General features: G+C 40.6%; 2 protein-coding genes across 3 annotated transcripts; both read left to right on the top strand.

Moving 5' to 3' along the window:
- Nucleotides 1-100: 100 nt before the first annotated feature.
- On the top strand, nucleotides 101-2,890 carry LOC148070862 (uncharacterized). 2 transcript variants are annotated; one of them, XM_087801250.1, is made up of 5 exons: nucleotides 101-298; nucleotides 642-778; nucleotides 2,518-2,595; nucleotides 2,652-2,757; nucleotides 2,843-2,890. In XM_087801250.1, the coding sequence occupies exons 2-5, from the start codon at nucleotides 653-655 to the stop codon at nucleotides 2,845-2,847; spliced, it is 315 nt and encodes a 104-aa protein (XP_087657376.1). In that variant the 5' UTR covers nucleotides 101-298; nucleotides 642-652; the 3' UTR covers nucleotides 2,848-2,890. The 2 variants fall into 2 exon arrangements, with proteins under 2 accessions (XP_087657376.1, XP_087657375.1); XM_087801249.1 differs by having other exon boundaries at nucleotides 2,515-2,595.
- Nucleotides 2,891-9,768: 6,878 nt separating this feature from the next.
- LOC148070861 (uncharacterized) lies at nucleotides 9,769-11,782 on the top strand. The gene is made up of 5 exons (XM_087801118.1): nucleotides 9,769-9,924; nucleotides 10,259-10,389; nucleotides 11,157-11,237; nucleotides 11,294-11,406; nucleotides 11,716-11,782. Exons 2-5 carry the CDS (start codon nucleotides 10,270-10,272, stop codon nucleotides 11,780-11,782), a joined length of 381 nt encoding a protein of 126 aa, XP_087657244.1. The 5' UTR covers nucleotides 9,769-9,924; nucleotides 10,259-10,269.
- Nucleotides 11,783-12,054: the final 272 nt, after the last annotated feature.

The following is a 12,054-nucleotide window of genomic DNA, read 5'->3' as shown; positions in this document are numbered from 1 at the left end:
TGATTTGAATCCCAGTCCGTTGACACTGTTCTGTCCATCTTTCACAGATAATGTTGAAAATAGGACGTGTGTGCATCACTTAACGTCACTCCTACTGGTGTTATTATCAAGAAGCAGATTCCTGACGACCATCTGTGTTTCCAGGAGCCGGGCTGAGAGCACTCCAAGGAGCCTGTTGAGCAGGATGTGAGGGAGGACAGTGAAGAGCTCAGGAGAGGTCACGATATAAAGGCTGCCTGGACTTAGTGACGGTCACACCACTGGACCTCATCCTTCCGTACTGAAGCTGAACCACCATGTAAGTATTTCAAATGTGTTGTTTTTGTGCTAATATCCATTCCGTCTTTCTGCGCTCACATTACCCCTGAAGCCGGTTTAATCCTGTTGCTTATCTTTCCTGAGAAAGGAGCTGATTGTTACTTCCAGCTCTTCCCCCTATCTGCAGTCGACCTCTGACTTACATAATGACATGGACTGTCCCATGTTTTCTAAACAACTTTTGTGCCTGGCTTCCGGGTTTTAATGGATGTTAAAACAATTTACTCAAATGTCACTTCCTCTATCGCAGCTACTGACTCTTTTGACATCCCTGTACATGACCCTAACAGTACTCATGAGTGTGCACGTGTGGGTTCATCCAGATCACAGGACAATGAGCATGCGTGGAGTGTTGGCCGTCTGCGTGGTCCTCGCTTGCCTGGTGGCGACGATGGTGGAGAGGACAGAAGGATACATGACCTTTTTTAGTCCAAAGGAAATGATGGAGATGGAGATGAAGGTACGGACGTTCTAAGCTTGTGAGGACCAGACCCGGCAGCAGAAAAACATTTAAGGGGGGTACATTACATTTTTTTCAGGTGGGCAAACTTTTCAACCTAAAAACGTATTGGCTTCAGGCTGAACAATGGCTCTGGGTCGACTCGCACAGTACGGAGAAATAATTAAATAACTAAAAAGTGACGGTTGATCCCAAAGTTAAAAAAAAACGTACAACCAACAACAAAGTTTAGTGCTGTGTCCATTTATTAAACTAAAGCACAACAGCTTCACTTCTACTAAAAACATAAGCACTGAAGTCAACCTGAACACTGGATTGAACCATCAAATAAGTTTTAACCTCATTGAACAAAATCATGTTAGGTGTGATGTGTGATCTGTTTGACTACTTGATGAAGCCCAGTTGCTGAAAAATATGTTTTTTTAAAGGGCACCAAATGACCAGAGCCTTGTTTTTAAAAGGTACAATAAAAACACTGAACCGAGCCCAAGTCCAAGGCAGGTGTCTTGGTGAGTTCAAGTAAAGGTTTTAGCTGCAGCTGCCTCTCTCAGTTTGAATGTTCACTCCAGGGTTCAGGTTGACTTCAGTGCTTGTGTTTTCAGTAGACATAAGGTAAGGTAAGGTAAGGAAAAGTAAAACATAATTGAAAGTTTATTAAAACTGTTTATTAAAACTGGCTGTTTATTAAAACTGGCTATTTTTTTTCCAATAGCCAGCAATTTTTCATAAAAAATATTCACTCCATAATATATTCATGGATGGCGCTCTCCTTGTTACTTTTTCTTGTCAGGGTATTACGGATGTTCATAGTAAAAACCAAAACAAATGATTGACTCTGAAAGCAACTTTAACCATTAATGTCAAATGATAACAATAACTGTAGTGGAACCTAATGACCACTTGGGTGTGCTGTTCTGTGTGTTGAGAGATAGGAGAAGATAATAAACGAACATATTTTTTAATCCCGGATTGCTGTTGGCGTTGTTGTGTGTTCTCTCATGAAAGTAACTAAAGAGTTGAGCTACAACATGCTCATGCCGCCGGGTCTGGTGAGGACGACCATAATACCTGATTCTATTTTAGAAAAGCTTTATGTCTCATGATGCGTCTGTAAGGTTAATCTATCTGACCTCATATCAGAGCAGACACACCCATTAGGTGAACTAGGCAGCAGCTGAAGGCCAATGACAGCACCTTGTTAGACTTCAGACTTCACCTTGACTTGAAATAAATAAATACCTCTTTGTATCATCATATTGTTTAGCTTACATCAGGGTAGTTTAATTTATTTGTGACTTGTTGCTTTTGTTTGATTTTATCTCAATGATGCATATAATACTCTTGGATAAAATCTTCTACTAAAGGACTGGCTTTTTTAAAAATTAAATAAATAGGTAACAAATAATTAGTTAACAAATATAATTCACATGACTAACTTACGTATAAGAAAAATAACGATTTAACTGAAAGAAAATCATGGAATTATTGAAACTTAATTCAATACAAAATATTCAATTCCATACAATTTAAATGAAACAAAAATAAGAATATTACTTGTTAGCCTTGATAATTAGTTAACACATTCTGTTATTGTGTTTCCTCCCTGTACTTGTAAAACACAAATAGTTCTCTAACTTGACACAATTTGTTTAACCTCAAGCACTTGCTATTTTATTTGAAAATACATCCGTTCTTAGGTATAGAAATCCGTGTGTTTATCTCTTATGTATCGACAGCAGTTGGCTCAGAAAAAGATGCTGGAGCCTCGATCAGAAGAGGGTCCGTTTGAAGAAGACACCGCCCAACAGCTCCCTCAGGTGAAGATATTTGTGCACATACAAAGAGAACATGACTTAAAAATACTTTAATTCAGGATAAGACCGTGGAGATCGCCGTCCGTCTGTCACCCCAACAACTGGATGACGTGGGGCCAAAACTGGAAGAGATCATCCACCAGATTGCAGGAGAAAACAGGAAAGGTATTCAGTCCTTATTGATCACATCAAATGATGAACAAATTGATCCTAATTCTTTTGTCATCTTGTCATCTCTGCTCTTTTACAGCCTAACAATGACCCAGGGAACTGAATGTTTGTATGTCTTGTTACGAATCACTCAATAAAGGGAATTCATTGTGTTCGTTTATGGGTGTTATGGATTGTTGGTTGAAATCCTGATCTGAAGAAGGGTGAATGTTTATTGAAGAATCAAGAAGCAACAGCAACTGGTTTGATTATTTGACCTCTTATTTATCTCCAGTGATTTGACCTGAATCCAACATTTAATTCTGCCTGATATCATTCATTCATTCATTAATTTTCTACCGCTTTATCCCTTAACGGGATACACATTTGAATATACATTTGCAATCGGCCTGATCAGTTGGGAAGGAGACTGCCTGCCAGGACCCTGGTCCTTTTAAGGTTTTTGCCTCCAAGAGGGAGTTTATCCTTGTTATCGCTGTAAGCTTGTAGTCGTTTTATATTCCTTATAAAAAGGTTTATTTTCAGAACATCTAAGTTCTGGTAGATTTAACTTTAAAATTGCCTCTAGGTAAGATTTACCTGAAGAAAAGGGACACTACCCTTGTTTTATAGTGCAAGGGAAACTATTAAATTTACGTGGATAATAATGAATTAATTGGCCTTATTAATTAACTATGAAACACTAGTTTTAATCAATCTCATTTAACTGAAGTTTACTACTTTTTGTCGTGATTATCTGTTCTTTACTGAGTAAGAGGCTCTTAAATTGACCGTTAATTACACCAGAATAGAGACGCGAACAACGACGTGACGTTTTATACATTTATTTAAAAAGGAATGAATAATGAATGAAAAAAATGAGTATGTTATGGTAAGTTTCGGAACCGAGAATAAAAACGGAAAAGGGAAAAGAATCATGTACGAAGTCTTACTGGACTACCCGCATATTAAACAACCCAGACACAAATCAATTTGTTCAAGATGAAGTGATCAGCTTCTTACTTGACGGTAGATGTTGAATGGAGGTTTAGACAGCAGCTGGAGACCAGATGAAGGTGGCAAGCGAGTGGATGCCAACGGAGTTGGAGGTGAGGATGAAGGAGATGACGATGAGGATGAGACAGTCAGGAACGAGGGGATCAAAGTTCTTTCGACGAGGGGGCCAAGCGATGGCGTTCGGTCCACCGAACGTTTCGATGAATCACAGAGTTGCTTCCTGGTTTTAGACACCTCACGTGAACAGCTCTGAACGCCTGGAATATTCTCTTCGCTGAGGGAAAGTCAGGAACACTTGCTTCTTACCGGAGGTAAGGATGATTCACGGGTTGCTTGCTTCTTGATGGAGATTCGCAGTCGGGGAGACGTGCTGCGAATATTGGAATAATCGGACCGGTCTGGTCAAGATTAAAAAGACTCATGAAAACTTTGAGGAGTCTGGAAGGATGCTGGAAGCGGGTCCTTCAGCGCGGTCCTCAGTTTGGGCTTGCAGGAGCTGAAGTCAGGAGGCCGGAGTTTCGTCTTGAAGGCAAAGTTGGTGATGATCCAGTTTATCACCCGTGAGGTCATAAACTCTGATGTTACGAGGTACACCCTGATGTTAAGAGGTATGCTCTCTCTTTTGGAGGAAACAACACGATTTTCTCTAAGTTGAACACAGTTCTTATGCTGAAACTCAGCGATCGTAAAAAAGGGGCAAACCCTTATGATTGGTTGACGTTTCTTCGGCGGGAAAAGGATCCTCCAGACTGACACCTCCTCCTCCTCCTTCTCATCTTCCCAGTTGTCTTTCCTTCTTGTCACACAAGAAAAATCATATGTACATTAAAAATGCTTTAAAAAACGATTTGTCCTTTCTAGATTATTTTCCCACGACACCAAACATGACAGATTTAGGATAAGTATTAACAAAATGAAGGTTTTGATAACGATTAATTCAATTCTTATTGTTGCTCGTCTTGAGTCTTGCTCCATAATATTGCGAGGAAGGGAAAACAATCGTTCTTTGTTTGTAGCTTTTATTCTAGCTTTGTCACAGCTCCGTTAGCACACCCGTAAGCAGCTGTGACAATCACATTTGCAAAAACACACGTCACCCGAGTACACGCCTATTTAACATAAAGTGTCTCTAGAGGAAAAGATGTACCAACTTTAGCAACAAGTTCATTTTGTCCCTCTGCAAATGTCAATTTGGCTCCGTTACCTGTTGCTGCCTTCACGGAGAAGATGCTCTGGGGGTACGTTGGGATGTATAAGGCTCTCTGCAGTGTGGTTGTGACCCACTTTCCCTTGGAGTCCTGTATCATCACCTCTGCGTCACCTCGCTTGAGCGCCACCCTGTTCCTCCGTCTTCCATCAGCAAGCTCCATGTAGTGTTTGGCCGGGTCAAACGACGCATCAAAGCGAGTAAACTTGTCCTTGTCTGTTATGATGTGTGACGTAGCTCCACAGTCCACCATCAGCCCATTCCTTCGTATGGTTGCTGTAGTCGCGGTAAAAGCAAATGTTTGTTCGTCCTCGTCATATCGCTGCTTCTCCGCTGTCTGTTTTGCGCCATCTCTGTTTGTTCTCCTCCTGCACGTCTCGTCGGTGTGTGTGGAGCTCCTGTGGTAACTGCACCACTTCGATGCTGCTTTTTGCCGACAGTCTCTGGCCAAATGTCCGCGATGTCCACATCCATAGCAGATCACCGATGATACATTCACTTTCATCACGATGTCTGATTTTGGCTTGGAGTCAAACTTCTCTGTCTCCTCGTAACTTCGGAGTTTGCTCTTGAACTGTTGAAACGTTAAGTCGTCACTGCTCTGTGTAATATGTATGGCAAATGGCTTGTATGTCTCTGGGAGGCCCTTCAAAATCATGGCGATTATTAGTCCATCGCCTATAACTTCTTTTGCATTTCGGAGTGACGTCACAGCTTTCTCAGCTCGGATGATATAATCCGTGACCGTCTCTTCTGGATCCTTCTTGAGTGATGTCAACTCCGTGTATAATGCAATTATCCTGGGTTTACCTTGGCTGGCGTAGTGACTGCGCAGTATTCCGAGAGCCTTGCTGCCGTCGTCTGCAGCTTCTCTCATTACGAGCGACAAACTTGTGTCGTCTAGGAACTGTATTAGTTCTGCATAGCATTCTTCATTCTTTTCCTCGTCGGGATCATCTGACAGTATGATGTCTTTCAGTCCCATTTGCCTCAGGTGGCCGAGGAACTTTAATTCCCACAACTCGTAATTGTTTTCATCTCCGTCAAAGACTAACCTTTGCCATCTTCCTCCAATGTTGCGGCTGGGCCCATAACCTGTTGCTCGTCTTGAGTCTTGCTCCATAATATTGCGAGGAAGGGAAAACAATTGTTCTTTGTTTGTAGCTTTTATTCTAGCTGTGTCACAGCTCCGTTAGCACACCCGTCAGCAGCTGTGACAATCACATTTGCAACAACACACGTCACGCGAGTACACGCCTATTTAACATAAAGTGTCCGCGGTGCGGTAAATTGACGACAATGACGTCATTCAACAATACATACATCCAGTGCATGGCAAAACAAAACATAACACAATAAACCAAAATAAACATGAGAGCAGATCACTCAACATTTCATATGTGATTTCTTTCTTCATTTTGATAACTTCAAACACCTTGCACGTAGCTCCATTCACTTACAAGTATATTTCTTTAAGCAGGTAATAAACATTTCAATGAATATTATCCAAGACACACATTTTGCCTGTGAAGACATCTGTTAATGGTTTCAGCGGTGAATAGCATTTTCACAGACTCTGCATCTGCAGGAAGCCATAAAGTTCCTCTTATCTGATCTTGTTGGGAAGAGTCTTGCATGAAGTGTTGTTAACCTGGTCACTGAAGGTTCAGCTCGACCGTTTCCCAAATGCCTTACCCTTCTTGCTTTGGAAACTCGGGCTAATGGAACTTATTGCCTCGAACTATCACCCTTCCTGCTGTGATTACTCAGGCAAAGTTGGTGAAATGCATATTCCACCTGATCTGGTGTTGTCTTAACAAGGAGGAATGTTGACACAGATCCTTGGGGGGGGATTAGCTCTCAAAGACGGTTTCCATTGAATATAGTTCATTACAGTAATGACATGAAAAGTTGAGACGTGAGAATCCAGATTCTCATTTGCTATTGAGAATTGATCAGTGGCGGGCCGTGCATTTCACACATACAGTAGGCCTTCAGTGGCGCACGTTTGAATGAATCCACCTCAATAACTACTTTAAGGTTATTTATACACCCCAAGGATCTGACTGTGTACTGTCATAGGTCAATTAGATGTTTATCATCAAATGAACACATAGGGGCGACATAGCTCAGATGGTAGAGTGGTTGCCTGCAGTCCAAAAGGTTGCAGGTTCAATCCCAGCTCCAGACAAGCTTGTGTCGTTGTGTCCCTGAGCAAGACACTTCACCCTGATTGCTCCTGATGGTGAACTTGGCGCAAGTGTGCATGCCTACTCCCATCAGTATGTGTGAATGGTTGAATTTCCCCTCGCGGGACTAATAAGGGATTCTAAAACACAACATCAGTACATTATATCAAAATATCACTCCGACTACGGTCTGTGTGGTTTCCATGGCCACGACACACACGACACACTACACGGTTCAGCGACAAACACACACGCACTTTAGCATCAAACACAAACACACACTGAAGCGACATACACACACAAGCACCACTATTGAGTCCATAAAGCCCAACATTATTTAGAAAAAAATTAATTTACTCACGTTGTTCATGGAGGAAATAAATAAATCCTTAGAAGCTTGTGAAGCTTGTGAAAACTTTCTTAACAACTTCCAGCTTTTCTTGACCAGATCAAGCTCTTCAGCCATTGTGTGTTGAAAATCAAACAGTTGAATGAACCCAAATCAACGTTTCAGCTCCATGCGACGAGTCTCAGTGCTATCCAATCAGAGGACATGACTAGTCACTTGTTCAACGTACTCAACGCGTTCAGCGTCGTGGAAGCTTTGACACGGGTAGCTTCCAAAGCGCTGACGTTGTGTCACCAATTCGAATCGGATTGGTTATCACAATCCTTCGGCTGCCGTTGATTTCAAAGGACAAGAGCCATCTCTGAAACAACTGAAGGCCTCGGGTAAGACATGACCGGCTGCTCAAATATGATTGGATGAAGCTCTAACGTAAATGTAGTATCCTGGAAGCAGTGCGCGACTTGTGCAAGCAAGAGGAAAGAAATGAAATGAAGAGAAAATAATATTTTAATACTTATTTATGAAAAATGAACAATACAATTTTTTTTTTTTTTGTATGTGCTCAACTACTGCAAACATCACACAAATATAAGGAGTCAGCATTAATCTAGTCTTTAGATAAAACATGGACTTCTTGTGCCTTCAGTTTTCGCAACTCACCTGTGCCCTGGAGTCGACGGGCAAACTCGTTGGTGAAGATGACGTTGTGCAACTTGGTGAGCTTGGTGTGGTTGTAAACCATATCCCTTCTATACGAAAGATTCTCTCCGTTGAAGTGAGAGAAGTCAACCTTGCCCTTACAGTGGTTCATTGAACTCAGAGTCACGATTCGCCCTGGGGCAGATCGCTTCATCAGCTCTGTGGTGGGAGAAGGCGCAACATTAAGTTGCGATGATTGAAAAAATAACTCAGTGAGCCTTGCATTAGTGTGATACCCACATCACTTTCACGTTTTGTAAAACGAAAAAAGCGTTTTCCCTAGTTTGCATGAGATGCCAACTTGTCTTGAAAATGTACCAAATGCAAAATACTAGATAAATAAGTTGAGGAAAAATATAATACATATATAAGGATTATTAGTATTAATTTAATGAACTAAATACTAATATATGCAGATGAATGAACCTTGTATTTATACAATGTTTGCTAATTTTCACATTTCCACACTTTGGCATGATCTCTGAGTAGTAGACTCCCTTTTTATCATGAAGTACCCTGTAGTTGGATAAGTTCAGGAAGGACATGTAAACTTTGGACAAAAAGTTTGCTAAACATAAAGTAGGATCAAAACAAACATTGCTCTCAAATATGCTGTATCCTTAAGCATTGTCATGTTATGTTTGTCCTTTTTTCTTAAGTACACTCTGACTTGTCAGGACTTTTGTTTACTGTGATTAAATACAAAAACCGTGCTTACACCGTAAATCATTTGGAACTTTTGACAGTTTCAGCCTGAGACGTCATCCTCAGCAGAAGTAAAGTGTCATATTCAGGAAACAGAATGACTCAAGTTCTTCAGAGTCGTCAGGTTTCCAAGGAACATATGTATGTGAGCGCATCTGCATCCAGAAATAAATCTGAGAGGTCATAAATGTCACCTTTTCTTGAATTTACTACTCAAAGGATGGAATTTATGGCCAATCCTTTCAGCCAAATGGCTCATTGCCTAAAAAAAAAATTGGGCAAAGTCTTTGATTATTACGACCTCAAACACACCTTTTTATACATCACGTTTACTCAAAATGAATGAAAACAAAATATTTTTTTCTATCATTCTATTGTCAGTATTGTGAGGTTAGTAAATGGATTTTGTGTCTAGTTGTTTAGCCACTAAATGATGGTAAACAGACTCTGGAATGTAAGTAAGTAAGTAAGTAATTTATATTTATCGAGCGTTTTTCCAGACCAGGGTCACAAAGCGCTTAAACAATCAAAACAATACTCAATAAAATATATACTTTAATGGTCAAGATAACACAGAGACAAAAACAGGAGTTCCAGAAAATCAAGGAAAAGCCTCAACAAATAAAAATGTCTTAAGATGTCACTTTGATAAAAGCGTTTTATAAATAATCAGCATTCTAACACAAAAAAAATAGAACTGACATGAAAGTGAAATTATTGATTTGAATCCCAGTCCGTTGACACTGTTCTGTCCATCTTTCACAGATAATGTTGAAAATAGGACGTGTGTGCATCACTTAACGTCGCTCCTACTGGTGTTATTATCAAGAAGCAGATTCCTGACGACCATCTGTGTTTCCAGGAGCCGGGCTGAGAGCACTCCAAGGAGCCTGTTGAGCAGGATGTGAGGGAGGACAGTGAAGAGCTCGGGAGAGGTCACGATATAAAGGCTGCCTGGACTTAGTGACGGTCACACCACTGGACCTCATCCTTCCGTACTGAAGCTGAACCACCATGTAAGTATTTCAAATGTGTTGTTTTTGTGCTAATATCCATTCCGTCTTTCTGCGCTCACATTACCCCTGAAGCCGGTTTAATCCTGTTGCCTATCTTTCCTGAGAAAGGAGCTGATTGTTACTTCCAGCTCTTCCCCCTATCTGCAGTCGACCTCTGACTTACATAATGACATGGACTGTCCCATGTTTTCTAAACAACTTTTGTGCCTGGCTTCCGGGTTTTAATGGATGTTAAAACACGAGTCACTTCCTGCATTGCAGCTACTGACTCTTTTGACATCCCTGTACATGACCCTAACAGTACTCATGAGTGTGCACGTGTGGGTTCATCCAGATCACAGGACAATGAGCATGCGTGGAGTGTTGGCCGTCTGCGTGGTCCTCGCTTGCCTGGTGGCGACGATGGTGGAGAGGACAGAAGGACACATCACCTTTTTTAGTCCAAAGGAAATAATGGAGATGAAGGTACGGATGTTCTCAGCTTGTGAGGACGACCATAATACCTGATTGCTATTTTAGAAAAGCTTTATGACTCATGATGCGTCTGTAAGGTTAATCTATCTGACCTCATATCAGAGCAGACACACCCATTAGGTGAACTAGGCAGCAAATGAAGGCCAATGACAGACACTTAATAAGTTAGCAAACGTGAAGACACAACTAAGGTACTGTGCGGGAAAATAAAGAAACAGAAAAGGATCGAAAATTTTGAATTTTGAAAAATTAATAATATTAGTTCCTTACTTGGTAAAAATAAAAAACTTTACTTAAATGAGATTCAATTTAAACTAATCTTTATGATGTTATTTCAAATAAATGATAAAAAACTTATTTCCCAAAATAAGAGTTGTAGTGATGTGGAAACGAAAACCAACCTTTATTCTCTCTTTTTGACTACACACCTTCAGACCTCACATTGACTTATAAAAACAAAGTTACATACAAGAACAAGAACGATTTAACTGAAAGAAAATCATGGAATTATTGAAACCTAATTCAAAAGAAAATATTCAATTCCATACAATTTAAATGAAACAAAAATACGAATATTACTTGTTAGCCTTGATAATTAGTTAACACATTCTGTAATTGTATGTCCTCCCTGTACTTGTAAAACACAAATAGTTCCCTAACTTGACACAATTTGTTTAACCTCAAGCACTTGCTATTTATTTGAAAATACATCGGTCTTTAGATATAGAAATCCGTGTTTATCTCTGATGTTTTGACAGGAGTTGGCTCAGAAAAAGATGCTGGAGCCTCGATCAGAAGAGGGTCCGTTTGAAGAAGACACCGCCCAACAGCTCCCTCAGGTGAAGATATTTGTGCACATTCAAAGAGAACATGACTTAAAAATACTTTAATTCAGGATAAGACCGTGGAGATCGCCGTCCGTCTGTCACCCCAACAACTTGATGACGTGGCGCCAAAGCTGGAAGAGATCATCCACCAGATTGCAGGAGAAAACAGGAAAGGTATTCAGTCCTTATGGATCACATCAAATGATGAACAAATTGATCCTAATTCTATTGTCATCTTGTCATCTCTGCTCTTTTACAGCCTAACAATGACCCAGAGATCTGAATGTTTGTATGTCTTGTTACGAATCACTCAATAAAGTTAATTCATTGTGTTTATTTATGGGTGTCATGGATTGTTGGTTGAAATCCTGTGTCTGAAGAAGAGTGAATGTTTATTGAAGAATCAATAAGCAACAGCAACTGGTTTGATTATTTGACCTCTTATCAGTGATTTGACCTGAATCCAACATTTCATTCTGCCTGTTATCAGTCATTCTCTCCTGCATTATCCCTTATCTGGGTTGCGGGAAGACTGGAACCTATCCCAGTTTTATTGAGTGAGAGGCAGGGAACACCCTGGTCAGGACACCAGTCTGTTGCACACAAAGACAGACAACAATTCACACACACACACTCATGGACAATTTCCCCAAGTTCTCAATCAACCTCTGTATGTTTTTGGACTGTGGGAGGAAACCGGAGTGCCTGGAGTAAACCCATGCAACACGGGGAGAACATACAAACTCCTCACAGAAAGGTTACAAGTTGGCTCGGCCTGGAAGCAAACCTAATCCATCCGAATAAAATGAATTCTATCCAATTAATCACA

The sequence above is a fragment of the Callionymus lyra genome, chromosome 10 (assembly GCF_982586985.1).
Source record: "Callionymus lyra chromosome 10, fCalLyr1.hap1.1, whole genome shotgun sequence".
In the NCBI taxonomy this organism is placed as follows: Eukaryota; Metazoa; Chordata; class Actinopteri; order Syngnathiformes; family Callionymidae; genus Callionymus; species Callionymus lyra.
This window is presented reverse-complemented; position numbering and strand designations above follow the sequence as displayed.

Excerpts from the sequence above, each read along its gene's own strand:
- LOC148070862 (XM_087801249.1), top strand. The coding sequence starts at position 653 with ATGAGCATGCGTGGAGTGTTGGCCGTCTGCGTGGTCCTCGCTTGCCTG. Across the intron at positions 779-2,514 it reads TGATGGAGATGGAGATGAAG|CAGTTGGCTCAGAAAAAGAT; the intron begins GTACGGACGTTC and ends ATGTATCGACAG. Across the intron at positions 2,596-2,651 it reads CCGCCCAACAGCTCCCTCAG|GATAAGACCGTGGAGATCGC; the intron begins GTGAAGATATTT and ends ACTTTAATTCAG.
- LOC148070861 (XM_087801118.1), top strand. The coding sequence starts at position 10,270 with ATGAGCATGCGTGGAGTGTTGGCCGTCTGCGTGGTCCTCGCTTGCCTG. Across the intron at positions 10,390-11,156 it reads AGGAAATAATGGAGATGAAG|GAGTTGGCTCAGAAAAAGAT; the intron begins GTACGGATGTTC and ends ATGTTTTGACAG. Across the intron at positions 11,407-11,715 it reads GAAAACAGGAAAGGTATTCA|TCATTCTCTCCTGCATTATC; the intron begins GTCCTTATGGAT and ends GCCTGTTATCAG.